This window comes from Lampris incognitus, chromosome 18 (assembly GCF_029633865.1).
Source record: "Lampris incognitus isolate fLamInc1 chromosome 18, fLamInc1.hap2, whole genome shotgun sequence".
Taxonomy (NCBI): domain Eukaryota; kingdom Metazoa; phylum Chordata; class Actinopteri; order Lampriformes; family Lampridae; genus Lampris; species Lampris incognitus.
The window spans coordinates 5244247-5271516 of record NC_079228.1 but is presented as its reverse complement, the minus strand read 5'-3'; the positions used below and the strand labels follow the sequence as shown (position 1 = coordinate 5271516).

The 27270-nt window shown below is 46.1% G+C and overlaps 1 protein-coding gene across 1 annotated transcript in view; it reads right to left on the bottom strand.

Annotated features, from left to right (window-relative positions):
* gabbr1b (gamma-aminobutyric acid (GABA) B receptor, 1b) overlaps positions 1–27270 on the bottom strand; it is an 86581-nt gene that overhangs the window by 25473 nt on the left and 33838 nt on the right. The window contains exons 7-11 of the mRNA XM_056298649.1: positions 21240–21485; positions 20959–21022; positions 12237–12314; positions 2349–2499; positions 869–1001 (exon numbers count right to left, since the gene is read on the bottom strand). Of these exons, the coding sequence (XP_056154624.1) occupies positions 869–1001; positions 2349–2499; positions 12237–12314; positions 20959–21022; positions 21240–21485 (672 nt within the window). The remainder of the gene's footprint in view (positions 1–868; positions 1002–2348; positions 2500–12236; positions 12315–20958; positions 21023–21239; positions 21486–27270) is intronic.

The following is a 27270-nucleotide window of genomic DNA, read 5'->3' as shown; positions in this document are numbered from 1 at the left end:
ACCCCTTCCAAGGTTCCTGTCACTTCTGTACTCACTGTACTCGGCTAAAATACCCAAATGATATTGTTTGCCCTTAATGCAGTTAAAATGAAATCTTTTTTTTGGGGGGGGGGGGGGTAATGCGGATGTTGTGGTGAAGAGGGAGCTGAGCCGGAAGGCAAAGCTCTCAATTCACCAGTCAATCTTCGTTCCAACCCCCACCTATGGTCATGAGCTTTGGGTAGTGACCAAATGGGTGAGCTCGCAGATACAAGGGGCTGAAATGAGTTTCCTCCGTAGGGTGTCTGGACTCAGCCTTAGAGATAGGGTGAGGAGCTCGGAGTAGAGCTGTGCTCCTTTGCGTAGAAAGGAGCCAGTTGAGGTGGTTCAGGCATCTGATCAGGATGCCTCCTGGGCGCCTTCCTTTGGAGGTTTACCGGGCACAGCCAACTGGGAGGAGACCCCGGGGTAGACCCTGAACTCGTTGGAGGGACTACATGTCCAATCTGGCCTGGGAACGCCTTGGGATCCCCCAGGAGGAGCTGGAGGGCGTTGCTGGGGAGAGGGAAGTCTGGAGTGCCCTACTTAGCTTGCTGCCACCGCGACCCCACCCCGGAGGAGCGGCTGAAGATGAGATGAGTATATACTGTACATTGATGCATGGTGGAGAATTGACAGTGTAACAGTGTAAGCTGGATATGAAACCTAGCAGACATATACTTCTGTGTTTAACGGCATCCTTTACAAATGACTGTTTGGAATTGAGATTAGGATAGCTACCCCTCGTTCTTTTTTTAGTGTTTACCAAAAAAAGCTTCAGTGTGTGTTTACAACGATTTCTCTCTTTGGACACATGAGTGCATTGTGAAAAGCTCAGTCTTCAGTGTACCTGGCAGATGACAGGAAACTGCTTCCTGTGGACGTGAAGACCATCGATGCCCAGAGGGAACACAGCAGCCAGCGCCATCATGCAGCCCACTGCTGTCATGTTGTTCAGGTAGGGCTGCGAGTTCTGAATGTACCTGTCACACATGTATAAACACACACACACAGACACACACACACACACGCGCAAATATACTTAGCACAAAAAGTAAGGAAATGTGTGTTTGGTAGAGTATGTCTTTGTTGTAACAACGCTTCTTGGCAGTAAATCTTCCACCGTTGGAAAGCCTGTTTATGTGCCTTTTAAATGGCGCCACATGTGTAAGGAACCTGCATTAGTGGGATGAGCAGCAGAGCTGAGTATGTGGGCTGCACCCATGTCACATTTGTCAAATCTTCTCTGCAAAGCCGCCAAACAGCTTATCTTGCTGCTGCTGTTGACTCTTGTTCTGAGCTTCTGGTACCCAGGTGCTGCTGCCCATCAGCTGCCTGATAGAAGATGTATTGCCAAGAAGCATCGTTACACCAAAGATATAATCTACCAAACACACATTTCCTTACTTTTGTGCTAGGTTTATATACACACAAACATGTTAATATATACACACACGTATAAATATATACAAACATATGCACCTACACATCACACATCAAAAACTAAAAAGCTAAATCCACACACCAATTCAAGTGCATACACACACACATTCACCAAGATGTATCGGTTTGTCAAAGCCTTTATTTATTTATTAATTTACTTCCTACTGCCAAACTTACACTTCTACACACAAAGCTCTTGTCTATCAGACACACACCAGATTGTTCAGAATATTAGCTGCCTGCCAGGAATACAAAACAATATTTTTGATTGAGATACTTTACTGATCCCCGTGGGGGCAAATGTTTTCTCTGCATTTCACCCATGCTAGCTGTGTAGCTAGCTGTGTAGCTAGCTATGTAGCTAGCTGTGTAGCTAGCAGCAGTGGGCAGCCGCCGTGCAGTGCCCGGGGACCACCTCCAGTTTGTCTTGTCATGCCTCAGTCAGGGACACAGACAGGAGTATTAACCCTAACATGCATGTCTTTTTGATGGTGGGGGAAACCGGAGCACCCGGAGAAACCCCCCACAGACATGGGGAGAACATGCAAACTCCACACAGAGGACAACCCCCAAGGTTGGACAGCCCCGGGATTTGAACCCAGGACCTTCTTGCTGTGAGGCGACAGCGCTACCCACTGTGCCGCCCAAATCAGCATCAGCTCTTTGAGCCGAGATCTGAATATGCTTCAGATCTGCTTCCGAGTCGATACGACCATGATGAGCCTGGTGTGTTCTGATCAGCCAGAGGAAACGTAACGTTAGGGTGCGTTAACATTGATAAGAAAAACAGCGTGTGTTTTGAGCAGGCCTGTGTTGTACCCAGCAAACTTCCTGAAGCCTTGTGAGCAGAAAGGTGGAAGGAGAGGTGGAGGTGTGCTTCAGCGTACCTGACGTTGCTGTTGTAGATGTTGAAGGTGAGGCAAACTATTCCCAAAAGGATTCCCAGCCCAGCAAAGACCGATACCGACACAAACAACTTTTGAGAGAGGTAACGGAACTCCTTAATGACCATAGTCTGGTCCGCCGGGGGTCCGGGGCCTGGAAACACATGATGACAGAGGATTAATGACCACAGTCTGGTCCGCCGGGGGTCCGGGGCCTGGAAACACATCATGACAGAGGATTAATGAAAAATGAGCGGGGTACAGGGGATTGAGAAAAAGAGAGCAGGAAAACCTTGGGAATTGATTAAGCAGAAACACAAACATGATTCCAGGTTCTGCTTCACTATCGGTGTGGCGGGCCTAGCGTGCCACGGCGTCCAATGTCCTTTTAGTGTTGGGACAAAACCAGACTTAATGAGTAGACCTTCACCAAGCTTCATTTATTATTCACATGAAAGTCAGTATGCTGAGTACAGTCAAACGGGCCCGGGTTGGAGGGACATACGGACGCTTCTCCAGACAGGGTTGACAGCAGCCAGTGAGTGACCTGTATTTGACATGATCTACAAAGCATTTGGTGATTGCGAGGCTTCAGCAAGCGAGGTCTGCTGGTTCAGATGGGTTTATGTGATGCACACGGTGCTCTGTCAGAGAAGCTTCTGGAAACCTCAACATGATGGCTGGGATTTGTGGCTGTACAGACACCACAACTTTGACAGCCAACTCAACTTAAATAACGTTGTTTCCAGGGAGAGTTTACTGAAACACGGCTACTCCGGCAAATCCCTGCTGTGTGTTATGATGTGGGGAGACAGGACACTTGGTCATCCCCCTTGGTGCACCTGCACACATGACATGACACCAAATGCCCTTTCCCCCAGCAGTACAACACAAAGACAACAACACATCCAAAACCTACAAGAACACACATCCACACTAACACACACATATCCACACTAACACACACATATCCACACTAACACACACATCCACACTAACACACACATCCCCACTAACACACACATCCAAACTAACACACACATATCCACACTAACACACACATATCCACACTAACACACACATATCCACACTAACACACACATCCCAACTAACACACACATATCCACACTAACACACACATCCCAACTAACACACACATATCCACACTAACACACATATCCCAACTAAGACACACATCCAAACTAACACACATATCCCAACTAACACACATATCCAAAGTAACACACATCCAAACTAACACACATCCAAACTAACACACACATCCACACTAACACACACATCCACACCAACACACACATCCAAACTAACACACATATCCAAACTAACACACATATCCACACTAACACACACATCCAAACTAACACACATATCCAAACTAACACACACATCCAAACTAACACACACATCCAAACTAACACACATATCCAAAGTAACACACATCCAAAGTAACACACACATCCAAACTAACACACATCCAAACTAACACACATCCAAACTAACACACATCCAAACTTACACACACATCCAAACTAACACACACATCCAAACTAACACACACATCCAAACTAACACACACATCCAAACTAACACACATATCCAAACAGAAAAAAAAATCACTGTCCAGGAGAAGAACACCAGCCAGGATGACTGTCAGAACCGCCGGTCTGCATGGGCTAGCAGTTAGCTTAGCCTGCCCCGCTTCCGTGTCCTGTCAGACCGCTCTTGGTGTTTCCCCCTCGAGCACAGTTCCAGGCAGGGCCGTGGTCCCTGGGCCCACCGGACGAAGCAGACCAAGCTCTCCCAACCGATCCAATGCCAGCTCTCCAAGCCATCAAACGAAGACAAAACTCAGATGCAGACGTGGACAAAGACACTGCATGGACGGTATTGGGAGAGGCCGCCATAAATGTGAATTCGCGCCGCCATCTTCCCACACCGGCACTGGGTCAAGCCGCTGCAAACGAGAATTCCCCCAGCCATCATCCCATACCGGAAGCAGAATGTCAACAATAGCGCAACTTAAAAAAAAAAGAGTTGACGACACCACTTCATATAGTCAGCAAAACATGGCTTTTAAGAAGTTTTAATCTGTAAAAAATCCTAGGACCAGGGTGATGTGAGGAGGCTCTCAGGGGTGGGCAATCTTATCCAGAAAGGGCCGGTGTGGGTGAAGGTTTCTGTTCCAGCCAAGCAGTTACACACCGTTGTCTCCTAATCAAGGTCCCCAGCAAAGATACTGGTGGATTAGTGGGATCAGGTGTGTAACTGCTTGGTTGGAACAAAAACCTTCACCCACGCTGAGCCTTTCTGGACAAGACTGCCCACCCCATCGTATACAGTGTTTCATGTGAGGTTTTCAATTCACGTCAGTCTCTTTAGTAAGTGGGTTTGCAGAACAGAGAAATCAAAGTAACGAACACTTAAAAAACATAGTTTTTCCCTTAAAATATGCATGGCTTCTGCCACACCTCTAACGGCCTCTAATGAACAAAGAAAAGGAATTAGAGAGGTGGAGAGAGACACAAAACAAAGGTCAATAAGAAGCAGACATTTTAATAAGGAATGTAGCCGAGAAGGGTTTCGAAAGCTGATAGGGCAGGGGGAACTAAAAACAGAGGAAACTAAGACATTTGGTTGGAAGTATAGAGGTAAAAAAAGAGGCATATGGACAGGGAGGAAGAACAGAGGGGTGAGCTGACAGGGTAAACACTGGCACTGTTGCCTCACAGCAAGAAGGTCCTTGGTTCGAACCCTAGGCCATCCCAGGTCCTTTCTGTGTGAGGCTTAGATGTTCTCCCCGTGTCTGTGTGGGTTTCCACCGGGTGCTCCAGTTTCCTCCCAAACACATGCATGTTGGGGTTAATACGCCTGCCTGTGCCCCTGAGCAAGGTAATAGGGAAGAAGAACTGGAGTTGGTCCCGGGGCGCTACACTGCGGCTGCCACTGCTTCAAGCTACACAGCTAGGATGGGATAAAAGCACAGGACGATTTCCCCACATGAATTAATAAGTATATCTTAATCTCGTAATATCAGAGTTCTCTACCCTGCTCTGTGTGAGGTAGAGAACTCTTTCAGGGAACGCTGTGGTTGCTTTTACCCCTCTCTCTTTATCTCAGTTTGTATCCGGTACGGTGGGAGGGAGATGGCTATCAGGCTCTATCTCTGTAACAAGGCTTCACTCGGCTCCAGCAGTGACATGGAAATCTGATACATGTAGTGGACCACAGTACAGTGACAAACTACCGGGCTGTGTGCAGACACTCCGATATTTAAACATGCTGAGTAAACTTTCAAAACTGTACAACTCCATTAAATAAAACCTTAGTGGTAGGGAAGGTGCTCATCAAACAAGCAGCAAAATCATCCAGATTCCTAACTGGCTAATACAGGGGAGAACAATGCTGATATTGAAGGATCCCAACAAAGGTACAAACACATTCACACTGCCAGCCGATAACCTGCCTCTCCACAACATGGAAGATCTTGTTAGGCACCATAGAAGCTAAGCTGAAAGGGCACATGAGTCAATACATGAGCGAAACTCAGGAAGGAATTGGGAACAACACCTGAGGCTCAAAGCATCAGCTACTGGTTGATAGAGCAGTCACCCAATACTTTAAGACAAGACCAACCTGACCACAGCCTGGATTGACGACAAGAAAGTCTACGATTCAATGCCCCACACATGGTTACTGGAGTGTTTGGCACTATTCGAAGCCAACAGGATGCTAATAGCCTTCATCCAGAACTCAATGCAGCAGTGGAAAACGACACTAGAGGCCAGCTCAAAGACAATCACACAGGTAACCATCACATGTGGCATATATCAAGGTGATGCACTATCCCCGCTGCTGTTCTGCATAGGCCTGAAGCCCCTCGGTCAGATCATCACAAAGAGTGGATATGGATACAGGTTCAGAAATGGAGTTACCATCTGCCACCTCCTATACACGGATGACAAGATTTTTTTTTTTTTTTGTACATGGTGCTAGTGTTCGCATGGCTCAGGTCCTGGGCTGTTCTGGTGGCGTCTGGATGCTGCTTGGCATCCTCCTCATCATATTCTTCATATATTTTATAATTCCATTATAATTCTGTTACCCTCTTTCAATGTTGTATTGTGTAAATTGTGTAAACACAACATCCATTGCACGTCTGTCCGTCTCCGGAGAGAGATCCCTCCTCTGTTGCTCTCCCTGAGGTTTCCCCCTGTTTAAGGTTTTATTATTTTTTTTAGGGAGTTGTTCCTCATCCCATGCGAGGAACAGGATGTTGTGTTACTATAAAGCCCACTGAGGCAAACTTGTGACTTGTTATAATGGGCTATACAAATACAATTGAGTCGACTTGACATCAGGCTGTATGCCAGGAATGAGCGAGACACTGAGCCGCTGATCCACCTCACCAGGATCTATAGCAACGACATCGAGATGCCATTCGGACTTGGTAAGTGCAGTTGAATCGGGGCGAAAAGAGGAAAGGTGGTTAGGACTGAAGGGGTTGAATTACCAGATGGCAGGATAACAGACATACAGGTCAGTTACAAGTACCTGGGTATTCCACAGGCAAGTGGAAACCACTAGGAGGCAGCAAGGAGGTCAGCTACAACAAAATACCCAAAGAGAGTGAGGCAGGTCCTGAGAAGCCAGCTCATGGGAAAGATGTGATCCTAGCCAACACATATGCCCTACCAGTCATCAGATACACAGCTGGATTAATAAACTGGCCAAAGGAAGAAGTAAAGGCCATAGATATCAGGGCACGGAAACTCCTCACAATACACAGAGGGTTCCACCCAAAGTCCAGCAACCTGAAACTGTATGATAACTGAAAAGATAGGGGCTGAGGGTTAGTGAGTGTCAGAGCCACTATCCAGGATGAAACAAGGAACATCCACAAGTATATCAGAAAGAGGGTCCTCAGGAAGAACTGCTGAGGGAGTACCTCAGGCAGCAGAAGACAGAGAGTGGGGAGGAAGAAGAGGAGGTATCATGGAAGACTAAGCACCTCCATGGGATGTACCACTGACAGATAGAAGATGTGACTGATAGATAAATCCCACCAGTGGCTATAAAAGGCTGGACTGAAGGACAGCACAGAGGCTGTGATCATAGCAGCACAAGAACAGGCACTCAGCACCAGATCGATTAAGGCAGGGGTCTACCACACCAGACAAGACCCAAGATGCCGGCTGTGCAAAGATGCCCCTGAGAAAGTCCAGCACTCAGTAGCAGGCTGTAAAATCCCAGCTGGGAAAGCATACACTGAAAGGCATAACCAAGTGGCTGGGATAGTGTACACAAACATCTGTCCTGAATAAAGACTGGAAGTCCTTAAGTCCAAATGGGAGACACCACTAAAGGTGGTTGAGAGTAGAAGAGCTAAGATCCTGTGGGGCTTCAGGTTCCAGACTGATAAGCAGGTGCTGGCTAACCAACCAGACATTGTGGTGGTCGACAAGGAACAGAAGACAGCAGTAGTGATGGATGTAGCAGTCCCGAGCGATGGAGACATAAGGAAGAAAGAGAATGAGAAGCTGGAGAAATACCAAGGGCTGAAGGAAGAACTAGTTCAGATGTGGAAGGAGAAATCCACAATAGTCCTGGTGGTAATAGGAGCACTAGGGGCTGTGACCCCCAAACTGGGAGATTTGCTCCAGCAGATTCCAGGAACAACATCTGAGGTCTCTATCCAGAAGAATGCAGTCCTAGGAATGTTAAGATACTGTGCAGGACCTTCAAACTCCCAGGCCTCCGGTAGAGGACCCGAGATCAAGGAACACACACACTATCCGAAAAAGGGTGAGAGTGAGTTTTTTTATGTATGTATATTTATTTGTTTATATTTATTGTGCTTTACCATCTCAATCCCTGACCAGGGCATTAAACTTAAGTATCTGATCTTGAATATAGGAGATATCAGTTGTTTGGTAAGTGATTTAAAACTCTTTTGCGTTTTGATTCAGATTTAGGTCGTTATCAGGCTTTCTTGTGCTCAGTACTTGCCAGTTTAACTCTCTGAACTCCAATAGCTGGGTCAGCAGACGCAGGTTGTGCCCTCTTATTGCTTCCTTTGTTGCGAAAATCAGACGGGGGCGGGTTCAGCTGTGGTACTCCTTGGTATTTAAACACACAGCTTCGCTGTAGCGCCCTCGTGTGTCAGCCCTCATTGTGTTAAGCCCAGTGGTTAAATTGGGATTTCTGAGGTGGGGGATCCCTGGCTGGTGGAGGTTGGGACTAAGATGCAGCGGGCATGGTGCCAATATAAATCAAAACATGAAAAAAAAATCATCAGCAGCTGATGAGTGCGAGACGCACGAAACAGGCCTGTACTGCTATGCATTAAATCTTTTTTCCTGTATCCGCGTTGATATATATATATATATATATATACACCTCCCTTCTATGCATTGCCTTTGTGCACTGCCTGTTGACACCTATGTCCTATTGGACTTGAAGCTAGTATTTTTTTTGATACTTGCGTTGTCGCCTCCTGACTAGATCCTTGCTTGCTTGTGTTGTATTAACTCTCAGATGTACGTCGCTTTGGATAAAAGCATCTGCTAAATGAAATTGTAATTGTAATAACTGTAAAAAGTATTTAGATGTAAGTAAATTTACTATTTACTAAGCGTTTTCAACACGTCAAGCTTTGGAATAGGAAGTTTAAAGATATGGCCATGCATGCATATCAGCGCTGCATATTTCATAGTGTTTATATAACAGTAAAGGCTACGCTGCAGGCAGCGCAGTGTAAGATCTAGGAACCCAGGCATTTTCGAACCAGACGTTAATAATAACCAGCATGTTACTATGGAGTTTAGGGTCAGAATAGTAACATGGGGCTTCTATTGGCTTGGAAGCCTGTTGCTATGGCAGCTAAAGAAACAGAGAGGATTTTGGGGGCTTGTGTCTTTAGAGTTTCAACCTCTCTACTGATGGAAAGCTGTTGTATATATTATACCAGCTTTCCACAGCTGGATGCAGTCAGTACTTCCGGAGGGCTCAGTTCAAAAACTCGGCCATTAGGTCCACATAAGTGGACCTAATGGGGGAGCCAGACTGTTGCACCATGGGAGATTATAAGGACTTCACTCCATGCATGTGAGCATATGTGTCTAGTTCTTTGCTGAATGAATATTCTACATCAATGTCTGTAATTGTTATGCGTGTGTGTGTGTGTGTGTGTGTGCTGTGCATGGGTATGGGTATGTGAAAGAGTGTGCAAAAAGAAATTGTGCTCTCCCACACTGCTACCTCTCTCTGCCCTTGATGATGGAATTGGGACAGCATGTTGCCATGACAACAGGCCCCATAATGGTTACCATGGCAATATGAGGGAGGAGAAGATGCAGTGGTTGTCGAGGAAACAAAGAACGAGGGAGGGAGGATAGGAGAGTGTGAACAAATACATTAAGAAGTGTGTGAGAACAGGGTAGCAGATGAGAAGAGGAGGTTGGAGATAACAAATGAGAGGAAACCACAAAATAAGAAGTTAGAGGGGCATTGGGGGTGGATATATGGCAAAAAAAAAGCGAAGGACTAAAACAAATCTGAGGGAAATGTGGATGAAAGCTGTGGGGTGAGGAAGAAAACATTAGAAAGAGGGAGCAACTTGTCCATCACAGAGGGCACACAATAATCGAGAGCTCTGACTTTCCGGTCAACACGTGACAACCGAGCCAGAAACAAAGTCACCGTCTCCTTTAAGAGGTCTTTTTCTGTCTGTCACCACTCTGTTGCTATTTCCAGAATGTCCTCCAGGCCATGGGTGGCTGGCAGCAGTATAGTGCAGAAGGAGACGGTACCCGGTGACCAGCCGCATCAGCAGGGAAGGAGGGAGGACGTCTTGCTCCGACCAGAAAGCCGCCGCAGGGCAACATGCTGTTAAGGAGACAAGCAGGGACCTTGACCAACCCCCCCCACCCCCCCCCAAGTCCAAAAGTATCTGCTGATATTTGTGCACGTTTGGTCCAAACAACCGGGTCCTTAGTGCCTCAGTGCAGATGGCGTGACACCCATGTTCCAACACCAGACATGGAGGAGCAGAGGTCAGATGTTTTCACCAGCCCTCACACATCAGAGCTAGGGGGTAGTCGGCTAACCTTGGGTTGTCTGGTTTTGCTTTGTTTATTTTAGTCACAGTTCTGCTCTTGTGTGTTCACGTCTTAGATGACGGCGCTCGAATATTTGGGAGCAGATGCCTCATTCTTCAAAAGGTGGTAGGGAAAAGGGTTGGCTTGGATCTTGGCAAAGTCCTGAGGAATCTCTCCATCCATACTTACAAGCGCGTGATTTCACCGTCTAGATTCTTAACGTACACATTTGTCTTACGACTGATAATCGTGTTAACGTCTCCCGGTGTTATCGCCATCATTTGTGCGTTGGATCTGAACCACAGGCTCATTAGAATGAGTGGCATCAGAGGAAAAAGCCACTAACCCATTTAAAAAAAAGCAACGGCTCAGTTCACGAAGCAATGGCAAGAACGTATTTATGATCATTAGTGCGAAAATAAACAATTCAGTTTTAAAAAGGAAGAAAAAAATAATGAAATCCTAAGAATATTTGTGTTTCAGATTCGATTGACTTGAAACACTTGAACTCCACAGTCAAAGCATGAGGCAAGGTGGACTCTGCATCTTCCAAGCGCCCGGGAGGGCAGAACTGACATGACGTACATGTGGTTCCCCCTACACATCAGGGAACACAATTTCATTCCTCAGAGTCAAGGTCATTGAGCTCAATCCCCTTAAATTGCTACCTCGATTGCTTTCCCCTGTTTTGCTTCAACTGCCGTCTCCTATTTGTCTTCTTGCTGTAACCACGCTGGGCTGGTTCGTAGCGTTAATTAACAAATGAAGAAACTGTTGCTCCACAGCAGGTTGCCCTGTCAGTAGGCTTGCTTGTGTAGGGCATTATGGTATACTATATCGATCCCTGTGGGGAAGTTCCCCTCTGCATTCAACCCATCCTAGCTGTGTAGCTAGGAGCAGTGGGCAGCCGCCGTGCAGCGCCCGGGGACCAACTCCAGTTGGTCTTGCCATGCCTTGCTCAGGGGCACAGGCAGGAGTATTAACCCTAACATGCATGTCTTTTTGATGGTGGGGGAAACCGGAGCACCCGGAGAAAACCCACCACAGAGAGAACATGCAAACTCCACACAGAGGACGACCTAGAATGACCCCCAAGGTTGAACAACCCTCGGGTTCGACCTTTTTGCTGTGAGGCGACAGCGCTAACCACTGCGCCACCGTGCCGCCCAATACATCAATTAATGAGGAAAATATTAATTACATTCTCTAAAATCTGGACATAGTTTCAGCTTCATGGAACGTAGCTGGCCTGTTGCTGTTCACAGTGGCCATCCTAAATAAATCTTGACTGGCTGATTGATGAACATTCTCAGCCAATCCTCCATGTGGAACAAGGAGGAGCAACAGGAGACACAGGGAAGGGGGCAACGGCAGAGGAAGGAAAAGGGAATTCAAAAAAAGGAGAGACACAAGTCAGATCAAAGCTGCCCCCACTCTGCATTCAAAAAGGCCGTCTAAATTCCCCTCTTCAGACTAGCCTTTCCCAGCTACTCTCCACCCCCTCACCTCCCTGCTTTTATTGCCATGTCTGATCTTTATTAACATTTTGTTTTGCTTGTCTACTTTTGCCTCTGATGTAAAGCATCTGAGTATTTAGAAAAGTGCTATAGAAGTCTGACGTATTATTATTATTATCATCATCGTTATTATTATTATTATTATTGTTATTACAAGTGTAGATGGTGAGAAAAAGGGGAGATTGGGGGAGAGAAGGAGCACAGTGGACAGTGATGAACCTGAAAATAAAGGAGGCGGAGGATGACGAATGTCTCACCTATCCACTTGTCATTCCCGTACCAGGACAGATTGCCTTTAGTGCTATCATAGTATCCAATCTTCTTATAGCTCCCTCCTGCGCAGGTCAGAGGCAAAAAGAAGCAGAAAGACAGAGGAGAGGCGAGAGGGAGAAAGAAAGAAAGAGAAACGCAGAAATAGTCACCATGGCATAAATTCAAGTATACGTACCCCCCCCAATCTGAACTCAGTTTCACAGAACTTCAGTATCCTACCAGTTATACCCCTGAGCCATAACGATCAAACACATTTAATTTCAGCTTTTGAATTTAATGGATGCTTTTTGTTCTGGGGAATCACAGCATAGACAAAGGTCGAGCCCTCGTCCATACTGCTACACTATTCATAAGGCTGTGGGAGAAACTAAATTCCTCCCTAAAACTGCTCCTTTGAGCTGAATAAGGTCATTACCATGCCACCAGCACATTGAAGTTCACGCAAAACAACCTGCAGACCCCACGCCTGCCAGCCCATCCACTGGCACACACATCTTCAAGACTATTTTGTAGATTAAAGGGAGCAACCATCAACTCAATCACCTGGGATATTAAGAGAGTCCATCAAGAAGCCATGTATAACATAGGGACACTCAGGATGATTCACTCACCTCCAGGTAGGTGTTGACCAACAAGTTTTTAATCCATTTTTTTGGCCAAAGTACAGCCATTCCTATCCCAGACAGAGGCTGAGAGGCTAATCCATGCCTTTATTTCAAATAGACTACTGCAATGCTTTCTTTACCGAGCCTTTCAAAGTCAACTGAATGAAGTTCAGTTGACTTTACTTAAAAAAGCAAAACAAAAACAAAAAACAAACAAGGAGTGCCTCCATAACTCAATGGTTACAGTGCATACCACGTGGTCGCAACGTTTCTGGTTCGAATCCAGCCGGTGACCTTTGCTGCGTGTCATCCCCTCTTTCCTGTCTGTCTATACTGTCGCTGTGAATAAAAAAAGCAGAAATGCCGGAAGCTGATCTAAATCAACCAATAATAGCGGGTGTTGCTCCGTGGACGTCACTGCCAGCTGCTTCCAGCTCCCGCCTTCGTGAGAGGCGGCTTTGTGAGATCATAACTTTTATTTTCTTACTATCGCTTTGTATTCTGCCCTAACCTCTTCATTTTGTTCTGATTTAGCTACATTCTGTGCTGAGGTCACTTATCGCTAGATTCTGTAGTTTTCTTTCTCATTCGACTCGTGTTTAGTAGGCAGCTTCTCGTTCCCAGTTTGTTACTAGCTTTGAGCTTAGCCTAGCTTAGCAGTTAGCTCTATTAGATTCGCAGTCAAAGCAGCCTCGTTAAAACGATGGTTTGTGGTGACTGCTCCGTAGTTACAGACAGGTTGTCTCTACTAGAGAGACGTGTCCGTGAGTTAGAGCAGCTGCTTTCGGCTAGGATTACGTTAGACGTGACGGGCACTCCAGATAGTCTTAGCCCCGGGCCTGACAGCAGGCCTGCTATTGTTAGCACTAGCTCAGTAGCCCCGGGCCTGACAGCAGACCTGCTATTGTTAGCACTAGCTCAGTAGCCCCGGGCCTGACAGCAGACCTGCTATTGTTAGCACTAGCTCAGTAGCCCCGGGCCTGACAGCAGACCTGCTATTGTTAGCACTAGCTCAGTAGCCCCGGACCTGACAGCAGACCTGCTATTGTTAGCACTAGCTAAGTAGTCCCGGGCCTGACAGCAGGCCTGCTATTGTTAGCACTAGCTCAGTAGCCCCGGACCTGACAGCAGGCCTGCTACTGTTAGCACTAGCTCAGTAGCCCCGGACCTGACAGCAGACCTGCTATTGTTAGCACTAGCTAAGTAGTCCCGGGCCTGACAGCAGACCTGCTATTGTTAGTACTAGCTCAGTAGCCCCGGACCTGACAGCAGGCCTGCTATTGTTAGCACTAGCTTAGCTTCGTCGGCAGATGCAGCGGAGTTCGTCTCCGTTTACCGGCGTGGGAAGGCTCGAAAGAGCAAGCCACCGGTCGTGTGGCCTGGTCTGCAGTCACCTCTCCCGACTGCAAACCGGTTTTCTCCACTCACCCGCCCTGTTGGTACTCCTACCGGCCATCGTGCTTCTCCCACTTCTGTCAGAGTAAAGCAACGCACGCTAGTGATAGGAGACTCCATTACCCGCAATGTTAGATTAGCTTCACCAGCCTTGGTTCACTGTTTACCCGGGGCCAGAGTCTCCGACATAGAGGCTAATCTTAGGGTGCTGGCATCACGGAGGGAGAGTCAGGGAACCCAGGCACACTGCACCACTACTTTCAGCAACATTGTTATTCATGGTGGCACCAATAATGCTAGGATGAAGCAATCAGAGATCACAAAAGCCAGCCTAGTCAGAATGCTTGAGTTTGCCAGAAAGATGTGTGGGCATCGATTAATTGTCTCAGGTCCCTTACCTGTGAGGGGTAATGATGAGATGTACAGTAGGCTCACCTCAATGAACCGCTGGCTGGCTCGTTACTGTAATAAGCAGGGATTCGGCTTCATTGATAACTGGCCTTCTTTCTGGGGCCGCCCTTACCTGCTGAAAGCGGACGGCATTCATCCTACTGGGGACGGTGCCGCTCTTTTGTCTAGCAATGTAGATAGCTGTTTACGGTTAGTTTGACCCTAGGGACTTATCATTCAGCAGGTTGCAGGTGATTAGAGAGCCTGCTAGGTTTAAATCAAGTGCGGATGTGGAGTCAAGTAGTTTAAAATGTTTAGTCAGGGAATTTCTCATAGTGTAGATTATTAGACTGACAGCTTGGTCTATAACATTGAGACTGTCTCCCTACCCTGCTGTATTGCTCCCAAGCTCTCCTCTCCTAAATATGTGAATCACAATAATCTAAAAATCATTGATAAATTACATTAAGTAAGTGATAAATCAGCAATATCTAGCATTGTAGGTCTCTGAATAGGCCAGAGGTCTTTAAAAAGTTTTGCTGGTAAGGGGTCAAGTAGGCAAGCAGTTGGTTTAGAAGCTGACACGAGCTTAGTCAAAGTATCAAGAGAGATAGTCTCAAACGCTGTAATAACTGGGACTTTCAGTGACTCGTTATATAGATATGAATTTGGTAAGACAGGATCTTCAGGAGTAACTGGAGTTGAAGAACTAATTTTGTTTATGATCTCATCAACCTTATTGCAGAAAAAGCCTAGAAACTCATGGGCCGTCAATGGTCAGCAGCTAATAGATTGCTAGTAAGTTTAGATACAGTGTCAAAGAGAAATCTGGGGTTATGTTTATTAATATTGATTAAGTGAGAGAGATACGCTGCTTTTGCAGCAGATAAAGCACGCTTGTGTTTCAATAAACACTCATGCCACGATAGGTAAAAAACGTCCAATTTTTATTTTTGCTGTTTACGTTCCAGTCTCCTGTAGGCCTGCGTAAGAGCATATGTCTCATTATTAAACCAGGGTGTAGGCAAGCACATTCCTCACCTGGCAGACAAGATCAGTGCATTCACCCGAAAGCTTGTGATGTGGGGCAGGCGACTTGATCAAGGAAATACTGATTTCTCTGAGAATCTGAGTGAATTTGTTGAAACCAGTGATTCTGGAGCCACCACAGTGATTTCATGTCATAGAAGCACATCTCTTCCTTGAGAGGATTCTTTCAAAAATACTTCCCAAACAACAGTGCTCAGTATGACTGGGTGACAGAGCTATTCAATGCAGCAGCACCTGCTGATTTCAGCTCTGCTGAAGAGGATCAGTCCATCGAGATAACATCTAACTTCACCCTGATGCTGAGCTTTACAGCTCAGACACTGAGTCAGTTCTGGTTTGGTGTGGAGAGGGGGTATCCACTGATAGGACAGAGGGCTGTGGGCAATGTGCTTCTCTTCGCCACATCCTATCTCTGTGAGATGGGCTTTTCTGCTGTTGCTTCACTTAAAACAATGTACAGATCTAATCTCAACATCGAGCATGACTTGAGAGTGGCAGTATCAAGCCTGCAACCCCTTTTGAAAAGATGTGCAGTGCAAAACAGGCTCATTGCAGCCACTAATGCAGTGATAAGACCTGAGCTCTCACAAATTGACTTGCTCATCGTTTTTCATGGTCTTGATGTTATTTAAAGTTAAACTTGGCCCAATTTGGCACAATTTTGTTGGGGCGGGGGGCAAGACAGAAAAAATTTGAGAACCACTGATCTAAGGTCAGAATATTGTATTGCTGTAAAGCCCACTGAAGCAAATTTGAAATTTGTGATAATGGGCTATACAAATAGAATTGTGTTGACTTGAATTGAGTATGAAGCTGGAAATTGAAGGCATGATGATGAATTTCTCAGCGCATATGCCCCGCAAGTTGAGTGTGAGATGGAAGAGAAAAAAATAATTCTTGAGTGAATTGGATGAAGTGGTGGACAGTGTACCCAAGGAGGAGAGAGTGGTGATTGGAGCGGACTTCAATGGGCATGTTGATGAAGAGAACGGAGAGGATTTGGAGGGGATGCGTAGGTATGGTGTCAAGGAGAGGAATGTGGAAGGACAGATGGTGGTGGATTTTGTGAAAAGGACAGAAATGGCTGTGGTGAATACATATTTCAAGAAGAGGGAGGAACACAGGGTGACGTATAAGAGTGGAGGAAAGTGCACACAGGTGGACTATATCTTACACAGGAGGCGTGATCTGAAAGGGATTGGAGACTGCAAGGTGGTGACGGGAGAACATAGCTAGGCAGCATCGGATGGTGGTCTGTAGGATGACTTTGGAGACCAGGAAGAGAAAGAGAGTGAAGGCAAAGCCAAGGATCAAATGGTGGAAGTTGAAGAAGGAAGACTGTTGTGTGGAGTTCAGGCAGGAGGTAAGACAGGCACTGGGTGGTAGTGAAGAGTTGCCGGATGGCTGGGCAACCACTGCAGAAATAGTGAGGGACACAGCTAGGAAGGTACTTGGTGTGTCATCAGGACAGAGGAAGGAAGACAAGGAGACTTGTTGGTGGAATGAGGAAGTACAGGAAAGTATACAGAGGAAGAGGTTGGTGAAGAAGAAGTGGCACCAATCAAGTCAGAAAGATGAAGAAAGTAGACATAAGTGCAAGGAGATGCGACGTAAGGCGAAGAAAGAGGTGGCAAAGGCAAAAGAAAAGGTGTTTGGCGAGTTGTATGAGGTTTGACCCTAAATAAGGAGAAAAGGACTTATACTGATTGGCTAGACAGAGGGAGTGAACTGGGAAGGATGTGCAGCAGGTTAGGGTAATGAAGGATAGAGATGGAAATGTGCTGATAAGCGAGGAGAGTGTGTTGAGAGGATAGAAGTGTACTTTGAGGGGCTAATGAATGAAGTAAGTGAGTGAGAGAGAGAGAGCAGGTTAGATGATGGGGGGATAGTGAATCAGGAAGCGTGGTGGATTAGCAAGGAGGAAGCGAGGGCAGCTATGAAGAGGATGATAAGTGGAAAGGTGGTTGGTCCAGATGACACACCTGTGGAGGAATGGATATGTTTAGGAGAAATGGCAGTGGAGTTTTTAACTAGATTGTACTTGAAAAGTGAGAGGATGCCGGAGGAGTGGAGAAGTGTACTGGTACCGTGTCTGTGAATGTTCTCATTCATCCAGGTCATGGTTATCCAAAGGAATTGAATCGAGTGCAACTGGACTTGGTATATATCCGTGAAGACATTTCGCCTCTCATCCAAGATGCTTCATCAGTTCGTGCCTTTCTGACTAGACCAAGCTAGTCTGACTGGCTGGTGATGAAACTCAGATATTTATCCTCTTTGGAGTCGTTATCAGAGCTAATGATGTCCATGGCTCTTTGTGTTCCGATGTTTATGCGAAACTGGAAAAACCATCCCTCAACAGAGGAGGAGGTCTGCGACACCACCTATCTCCCACTTACAATGCCGTCCTTTCATCTCTACGCAGGAGACTCAAGAATCCTGGCCTCCAAGAACAACAGTCGGTCACTAACGGCTCCAACGACTCATGACCACTGAATAGAGCACTAACGAAGTCGAAACTAACACCCCCAACGGCCGTTGCTGCTTAACATTGGATCACAAAGAGCCATGCATATCAATACCTCTGATAACGACGGGCGTTGCTTAACATCGGAACACAAAAGAGCCACGCATATCAATACCTCTGATAACGACGGGCGTTGCTTAACATCGGAACACAAAGAGCCATGGACATCTATAGCTCTGATAACAACTCCAAAGAGGATAAATATCTTGAGTTTCATCACCAGCCAGTCACGTCTTCACGGATATATGCCAAGTCCAGTTGCACTCGATTCAATTCCTTTGGATGTACTGGTACCGATTTTCAAGAACAAGGGTGATGTGCAGAGCTGTAGCAACTACAGAGGCATAAAGCTGAGCAGCCACAGCATGACAATATGGGAAAGAGTAGTGGAAGCTAAGTTAAGAGAAGTGATGATCAGTGAGCAGCAGTATGGTTTCCTGCCATGAAAGAGCACCACAGATGGGATGTTTGCTTTGAGAATGTTGATGGAGAAGTATAGAGAAGGCCAGAAGGACTTACATTGTGTCTTTATAGATTTAGAGAAAGCTGACTGGGTGCCAAGAGCAGAGGTGTGGTATTGTATGAGGAAGTCGGGAGTGGCAGAGAAGTATCTAAGAGTGGTGCAGGATATGTATGAGGGCAGTGTGACAGTGGAATGACAGATGGGTTGAGGTGGAGGTGGGATTACATTAAGGATTGGCTTTGAGCTCTTGTTTGCTATCGTGATGGACAGGTTGATGGATGAGATCAGGCAGGAGTCTTCATGGACGATGATGTTCGCAGATGACATTGTGATCTGTAGCGAGAGTAGGGAGCAGGCTGGGGAGAGCCTGGAGAGGTGGAGGTATGCACTGGAGAGAAGAATGATGAAATTCAGTAGGCGCAAAATGGAATGCATAAGCGTGAATGAGAGGGAAGACAGCGGAATGATGAGGACGCAATGAATAGAGGTGGCGAAGGTGGATGAGTTTAAATACTTGGGGTCAACTGTTCAAAGTAATAGGGAGTGTGCACAGGGTGGAGTGGGCAGAGAAGACTGTCAGGAGTGATTTGTGACAGAAGGGTACCAGCAAGAGTTAAAGGGAAGGTTTACAAGATGGTAGTGAGACAAGGTATGTTGTATGGTTTAGAGATGGTGGCACTGATGAAAAGACAGGTGGTGGAGCTGGAGGTGGCAGAGATGAAGATGATAAGATTTTCATCGGGAGTGATGGAAGAAGGACAGGATTAGGAACGAGTATATTAGAGGGACTGCTCATGTTGGACGGTTTGGAGACAAAGCAAGAGAGACAAGATTGAGATGGTTTGGACATGTGTGAAGGAGAGGTGCTGGGTATATTGGGAGAAGGATGCTGAATATGGAGCTGCCAGGGAAGAGGAGAAGAGGAAGGCCAAAGAGGAGGTTTATGGATGTAGTGAGGGAGGACATGCAGGTGGCTGGTGTGACTGAGGAAGATGCAGAGGACAGGAAGAGATGGAAGTGGATGATCCACTGTGGTGACCCTTAACGGGAGTAGCCAAATGTAGAAGATGACAAGAAAAACACAAGTTTCTAATATAGTCAGATTTTAGCACATTCAGGAAGACGGAAAGTGCAGACAAATTGAACACAAGAACAAAGGCCTAATGATCAAAACGCAGACAGCTAAGCACCACTCAGAATAAGACAACGCCACAATCACCGTGTGATAGAGGAGGATCCAGCTAGCTCTCTCCTCCTGCACATAAAGAGAGGATGATTCAAGCTCAATCCTAAAGATGAACATGGGAGGCCAATGGGGTGCCTGCCAGGCTAATAGGGGGTCATCACCAAAGCTGCAGGGCAGTAAAAGTCATGTCTGACTAACACCGGATCCCTGCAGCTCTTTGTTTCCTGCGGCCAGTGAGGGAACAAAGCTCTGTGGAGGTTAATGAGTGTTAACCAAACGTTTCTTCTCCCTATTGCTTTTACTGTATGAATGTAAAAAAGTTTTATCAGTTTCATCACTGCAGACTATACCCTGACATGAAGAGAATGTAAAACCACTCAGACATGCCCAGTGCACACACTTAGGACCCCACAATTAATAGTAAAAGTGAATAAAGGCATAAGCACATAGCAGACATTAAGATTTTCAAATTGGGCATGAACGTATGCAATGTATGCACAATACTAAATACTATATATAATTATGATATAAATTACATCATCATATTAATGATATAATTGGTCATTGCATTTATTTGTTTGTAACAGCCAATTAGGCAAGCACATGAAAGGAGCTCTTCAAAAACCTTTCTCCAATTTTCAATTAAAATATTCAAGGAGCGATATTATTTTCTTATGTACATTTCCTGCTACAATTTCAGATTTACAAAGCACCGCTACACCATGAGAGAATATTGAGACCCAATTGTAAAATTTGCAGAAAAGGTTTGGCTGTTTGCTTAGGCAATACAATTATGGGTTTGGTTGTTTAGCCATCTGTAAGATCACTTATATGAGTATTCAACAAACTGTTTAATAAAAACACACACTCTACCTTTATGCCAAAAAATAAGAAAAAAAAACCCCAATCACATGATATATAATTTAAACTCTACTACTTCATCCAATTGCTTAAAGCCATTCAAATGCTGATAATCCTGCTAAATGGTTCTAAACCTTCATGGTAAGGCCATGATCCCAACACAATTTAAATGACGCTGATGACTAAAGACACCTCCAGATATAAAGCCAAAAACAGTCTTACGATGTACCTTGGAGCTGTTCGATGAGGGTCCAGGCCATTCGAGAACCTTGGGCATCAAACACGACATGACCCTGGAAGAGAAATGGATAATATGAACATGTCTCCACCACCTCCCTTTAACTTCTCACTCTCATGTGTGCTGTAATCCAACATGCCCCCCCATATATATATATATATATATATATATATATATATGCACACACACACACACACATACACACACACACACAAACACACACACACACACACAACTCCTCCACAACTGTTTCTCTGAGGGGTTGTACTCACAGAGACTCCTTCGAAGGAGCTGGTGTTGAGTGCCCGGTAGATTTCAGCTGTGATGTCCCGGTTGTTATAGTTAAAGTCTTCTAGCCTTCGACCCTTGGCCTTGAGGGGCCCCACAGTCTTATTCAGGGCCAGGGCCAAAGCCCACACAGCATCATATGCCAGTGGGGCCTCCTGGAAACCTCCCGTCTCCTCCGGATTCTTTCCTGGGAGCTTAGACATCAGCTGGGCTAAAAACTCCTGTGAAGTCTGTGGAAGAATTAGGGAGGGAAAAAAAAATCAGTATTTAGGAAAGTGTGTGTTAGTATGTGTGTGCACGCACATGTGTGTGTGTGTGTGTGTGTGTGTGTGTGTGTGTGTGTGTACACTTTGCTGGGGGCATAAAAATATTCTTTAGGTTTTAATATTGATATAAGTATTAATACACACACACACACACACCTACCCTGTTCTCCATTTTCATTTCTGCTATCCTCCATCTTATGGGGAAACACCTGCCACAAGAGTCAGAATCATGTACAGAACCGACGGACAACCCCTGAACATCAACAGATTCAGGACTAAAAGCAGAACCACCACCATATCCATCATGGAGCTGCAGTATGCCGATGACAATGCCCTTGTGGCCCATTCAGAAGAGGACCTACAGTGCATTCTGGATGCTTTTGCCAAGGCATACAAGCAGCTTGGTCTGGCCCTTAACTTAAAAAAGACCCAGATCCTCTACCAGCCACCACCCAACACAAATAACCCTGCTCCACCCCCAACTATCTACGTTGACAAAACCAGACTGGAAAATGTGGACCACTTTACATACCTCGGAAGCCTCCTATCATCCAAAGCTAATATTGATGAGGAAATACACCACCGCCTCAGCTGTGCCAGTGGGGTTTTCTCAAGACTGAGGAAAAGGGTCTTTGAAAACCGCGACCTCCAGGCCAGAACGAAAATTCTGGTCTACAAAGCGGTAGTGTTGCCCACCCTACTGTATGGATCAGAATCCTGGACCACATACAGCAGGCACCTGAAGGCACTAGAGGCACATCATCAGAGGTGCCTCCGAAAGATCCTCAAGATCACCTGGGAAGATAGACGCACCAACACCAGCGTCCTGGTGGAGGCTAACATTCCCGCTATCACTGCCACCATTGCCCAACACCAGCTCAGATGGACTGGCCATGTCATCCATATGCCTGACTCTCGCCTTCCAAAACAAGTCCTATACTCCCAGCTTCTCACAGGACAACGTGCCCCAGGTGGTCAAAAGAAAAGGTATAAGGATAACATCCAAACGAACATCAAAAAATGCCACATAGACCCTAAGACCTGGGAGGACACAGCAACCAACAGGGCGACCTGGAGAAAACTTGTCCGGGAAGGAGCTGCACTTTATAATAATGATCTCCGACGTGCTGCAGAAGACAAGCGCAGACTCAGAAAGGAGGGAGTTTCCACCAAAAAGGCCCAAACCAATCCCACAATTACCACCGCCCACCCCTGCCCACACTGCACCAAAATATGCGGCTCCAGGATTGGCCTCTTCGCCCATCTGAAGACCCACAAGGACCAAGAAGGAGGACAGTCATACTCGACCCCGAGTGACCGCCGATGATGATGATGATGATGACACTTTGCTGGGGGCATAAAAATATTCTTTAGATTGTAATATTGATATAAGTATTAATATACATACACACACTTTTGGGTTGTCCATCGTGTCCGATGGTGGCTGTAAAGTCCAATGCGGGATGGGATGCAAACTGTCTTCCACAAGCAGTGCACACGAAGGCACTGGCTGAGGGTGGTGTGGGATTAACTGCAGCCGTGGGTTTGTGACTCCTGCGCTTCTTTGCCAGGTGCTTTTCGTCCCTTTATTCTCAGGAAGCTTCATGCCTTCATGACATAGACGGTGCCAGTTGGGTCGATTAGCAGCTGCCATCTCTAGTGCACCAGGGTGGAGCTCAAACTTCTTAAGGGAGACCTTCACCTGGTCTTTGAACATCCTTTTTGGTCCACCGGCTGAGTGGTGTCCTAGCCTCAGCTGGTCATAGAGGACCTTCCAAGGGATGTGGTCCTCTGGCATCCTGATGAGGTGGCCAAGCCATCTGATCTAATGGTGAAAGATGGTGGCCTCTGTGCTCCTGGTGCATTTTAGAATCTCCAAAGGTGAGATACGATCCTGCCAGGTCACTTTTAAGATCCGCTGGAGGCATTTTATGTGAAAAGGCCTCAAGTTGTTTTAGGCGGCAGCTGTAAAGCGTCCATGTCTCACATCCATACAGAAGTGTGGATTGGCACACTGCCTGACAGGCTGCAATCTTTGTATTGAGGTGCACGTTGTCAGTGAAGACTTGCTCCCTGAGGCATCCAAAGGCGCATGAGGCCTGTTGGATCCTGTTCTTGATGTCCTGATTAATGTTGCAGTCACCTGAGAGGATACTACCATGGTATTTGAAGTATGACAAGAGGCGAGTCTGAGATGTAAAAGTTGTGGGGGATCAGATGACCACTGGCAGAGGATCTCTGTTTTGGGGATGGTAGCAGACAACCCCATTTGACTATATGCCCTCATAGCAGCTGTGAGGGTGGCTTGTAGTGCTGCTGAAGTGTGTGCTACAAGAGTACAGTTGTCAGCATACTGTAGCTCGAGTATGCACAGTATTGCACACTGACCTGAGCTTTGTGGTGGCTTGGAACCTTCTGATGTCGAAGAGGTTCCTATCCAGATGGAAATCAATAGTCACCCCACTCTCTGCCTCTATGTCCTTGTGCAGGAGAATTGTCACACAGAGGAGAAAGATATTAAAAAAGCACTGGTGCAAGCACACAGCCTTGTCTCATGCCTGTGCCAACACCAAATGCCTCAGACTCGGTTCCACTCACTATAACCTTAGTGCTCATCCTTTCATGAAATTGATGGAAGATGTTGAAAAATTTTGTGGGGCAACCATAATGCAGGGGACCTCCCACAGGAAGTCACAGTCTACTGTGATGAAGGCCTTTGAGAGGTCCACAAAGGCAATGAACAGGTTTTGCTTCAGATCTTGACACTTTTCATGCAGCTGTCGTGTAGGGAAGATCATATCCACAGTGCTTCTGTTTTTCCTGAAGCCACACTGGGATTCTGGAAGGAGCCCCTCAGTGATATTGTCAACCAGTCTGCAGAGCATGACTTTTGCAAGTACTTTGCCAGCCACTGCAAGGAGCAATACCTTCCTGCTGTCCCCGCACACAGATTTATCACCTCATGTTCTTGTAGATGGTGATGATGTTCATGTTCCTCCATTGATGAGGGACATATTCCTGCTTCCATACCTCGGCAATGAACAGGCAAACTGCTCAAGTCCAGAGGTAGCCTTCTTGCTTTAGAATTTCAGCAGGTATAAAATCAGGACCTGGGGTTTTCTTGTTCTTCAGTGATCTGATGGCTGAGAAGACTTTGCTGAAGGATGGTGGAGCATCGAGGGTCTTGATGGCGGGCAGCAATGGAAGCTCATCAAGGATGGAGGTGTCCACTGTGTTGGAGTTTTGTGGAGTGCTTTGAAGTGTTCTCTCCATCGCTGAGTGATCTTAACCTGGTCCTTTATGAGCGTGGATCCATCAGTACCTCTAATGGGACAGAAAGAGCAGCTTCTTGGCCCACAGGCTTTTATGGCATTATAAAAGTTGTGCATGTTAATTTAGTCTGCACAGTTTTGAATTTCTTGACACATCACTCATGCTGCAGGCGTTGCAGTTCCTGCTGGACTATCTTCCTTTGCTGTTTCCATTCCTGCTTTAGTGGTTGTGAAGCAAGGTGATCAAGGCTAGTTTTGTGTGCTCTGTGCATACTATCCAGAAGCATGCCAATGTGTGTGGCATTTGCATCAAACCAGTCCTGGTGCTTTTTGACACTATAGCCAACGGTCCGGGCCACTGATTCAGCAGGGTGCTGATGGTAGTCCATTTTTTTTGTCACTGGATTTGTCAGTCTTCGGCAGAAACTCAGTGTCTCCAAGCTTTTTTTGCTAGACCACACCGTAGATTGTTGCACACCTCTGCATTTCTGAGTTTAGCGCAATGTAGTCCCTTTTTGGTGGACTTCTTAAGGTGGACTGCTGGGCACACCATGAGATGGAGTTTGGCTACTATCATTCGGTGGTCTGTATCACACTCAGCTCCTCTCATGGCTCAAGTGATAATATGCCTAATGTTAGATCTTCTTACAATGATGTAGTCGGTCAAGTGCCAGTTCTTTGACTGCGAGTGCATCCAGGAGGTCTTATATTTGTTCTTCATCTGGAACATGGTGTTGGTTATGGACAGCTGGTGTTCAGCACATATAATCAGGAGCCCAAGACCATTAGCATTCATATGCCCAAGTGGTTGTAGGTACTTGTGCATGCTGATTTTGATTTTTTTTGTGTGATTTTGATATACTTTAAAGATCCCTGTAGGGAAATTATGCTCTGCATTTAACCCATCCTAGCTGTGTAGCTAGGAGCAGTGGGCAGCCACCATGCTGCGCCTGGGGGCCAACTCCAGCTCATCTTACCATGCCTCAGTCAAGGGCACAGACCAGAGTAGAAACCTTAACATACATGTCTTTTTGATGGTGGGGGAAACTGGAGCACCCGAAGAAAACCCACCGCAGACACGGGGAGAACATGCAGACTCCACACAGAGCACATGGGATGACTCCAAGGCTGGACAAACCCGGAAACGTCTAAACATTGAAGATCTTTAGAATGACATGAGGATTGTGTTACTCCCAACATCATATTCATGACATAAAGGAGACGGGTTCCAGTGGCAAGGGATGGCCCCAAGATGATTGGCATCTCCCCCTGCTGCAGGAGGCTGCTGGTAGTCCAGTCTGTCGGATGCCGCATCAAAGCTTGCCGCCAAAGCTTGCTTTTCTCTCAGGATGTACTCCCCTAGCCTTTGTCTTCTTGGACTTACCCACAAGGCAACAAGGCAGGGCAGTTGCTGGCTGACAGCAGGGTGAGCCAAGTCATCATGCCTCTGGGGACCACTGCAGTTCCAAGATCCCCTGTCAGTTTAGCCTTGAGTCGCAAGACTGCCAGTTTGTTCCTCATTTGTTTACTTTCTCAATTATCTGGTTCCATTCGCACACACACGCACACGCACACACACACACACACGCGCACACACACACACACAAACACACACACACACACAATTTGTCATTGGATGCTTAGATGAATTTAATGACCCTAAATAATGACACAAATGATAATTATTTTCTTTATTGTCAGTTCTTGGAAAATCATCTGCTTGTTGATCAATTATTTGTGCAGGTAGAAATAGAGAAGACTGCTACACGCTCTTTTGCATAACAGATTATATCAACATTCATCAAAGGGTTTTCATAATTTTATGTCAGTTCTGATTTTTAGGCTCTGTTTTGTTATTGTAAATCTTTTGGCGGCACATCTTGATGCGAAGTTGTTTTTTTTTACATGATAGCTGTCCTTACATACTCATTCTGAGCCATTAAGTTCTCTCTATGTCCACCCTGTCAGCTCTTCTAACGTCCAAGTCTAAGGTGATGACAATTAACGCCTTTGTTTCAGCAAGTCTCAGGGGGCATAGTCTTAAAAAAAAAATTAGTCACCAAGAACTATGAAACGCTATCAGAAACTCTCACCATCATGCATTACTACCTCATGAGGGAACTAGTTTTGACAATGAGTCATTCTAATGAAATGCCATACCTGTAGCCCACCTGCCCAACACAGGTGCCTTTAGAGAACAGCCAGCTCCATCTCAGCAGATGTGTGTGAAGTCTATATTTCATCATGCAAATAACTAAATATATTGGTGAAACAGGTCCAGTCCTTGCACATCACCCACTAGGGTCAAATTGTGACTGGAACCAATTTATGGAACGACTTTATCATAAATTGGCCTTTTCAATGTGACAATATTTTCTATTACAAGGGTCAAAAGTAGAGGTTTCTGGTGGCTAGCCAGGTCTTCCTGAGAAATTTGTGGGCTGTGAAGGAGAACACGGATATTTTCAAGATCACCC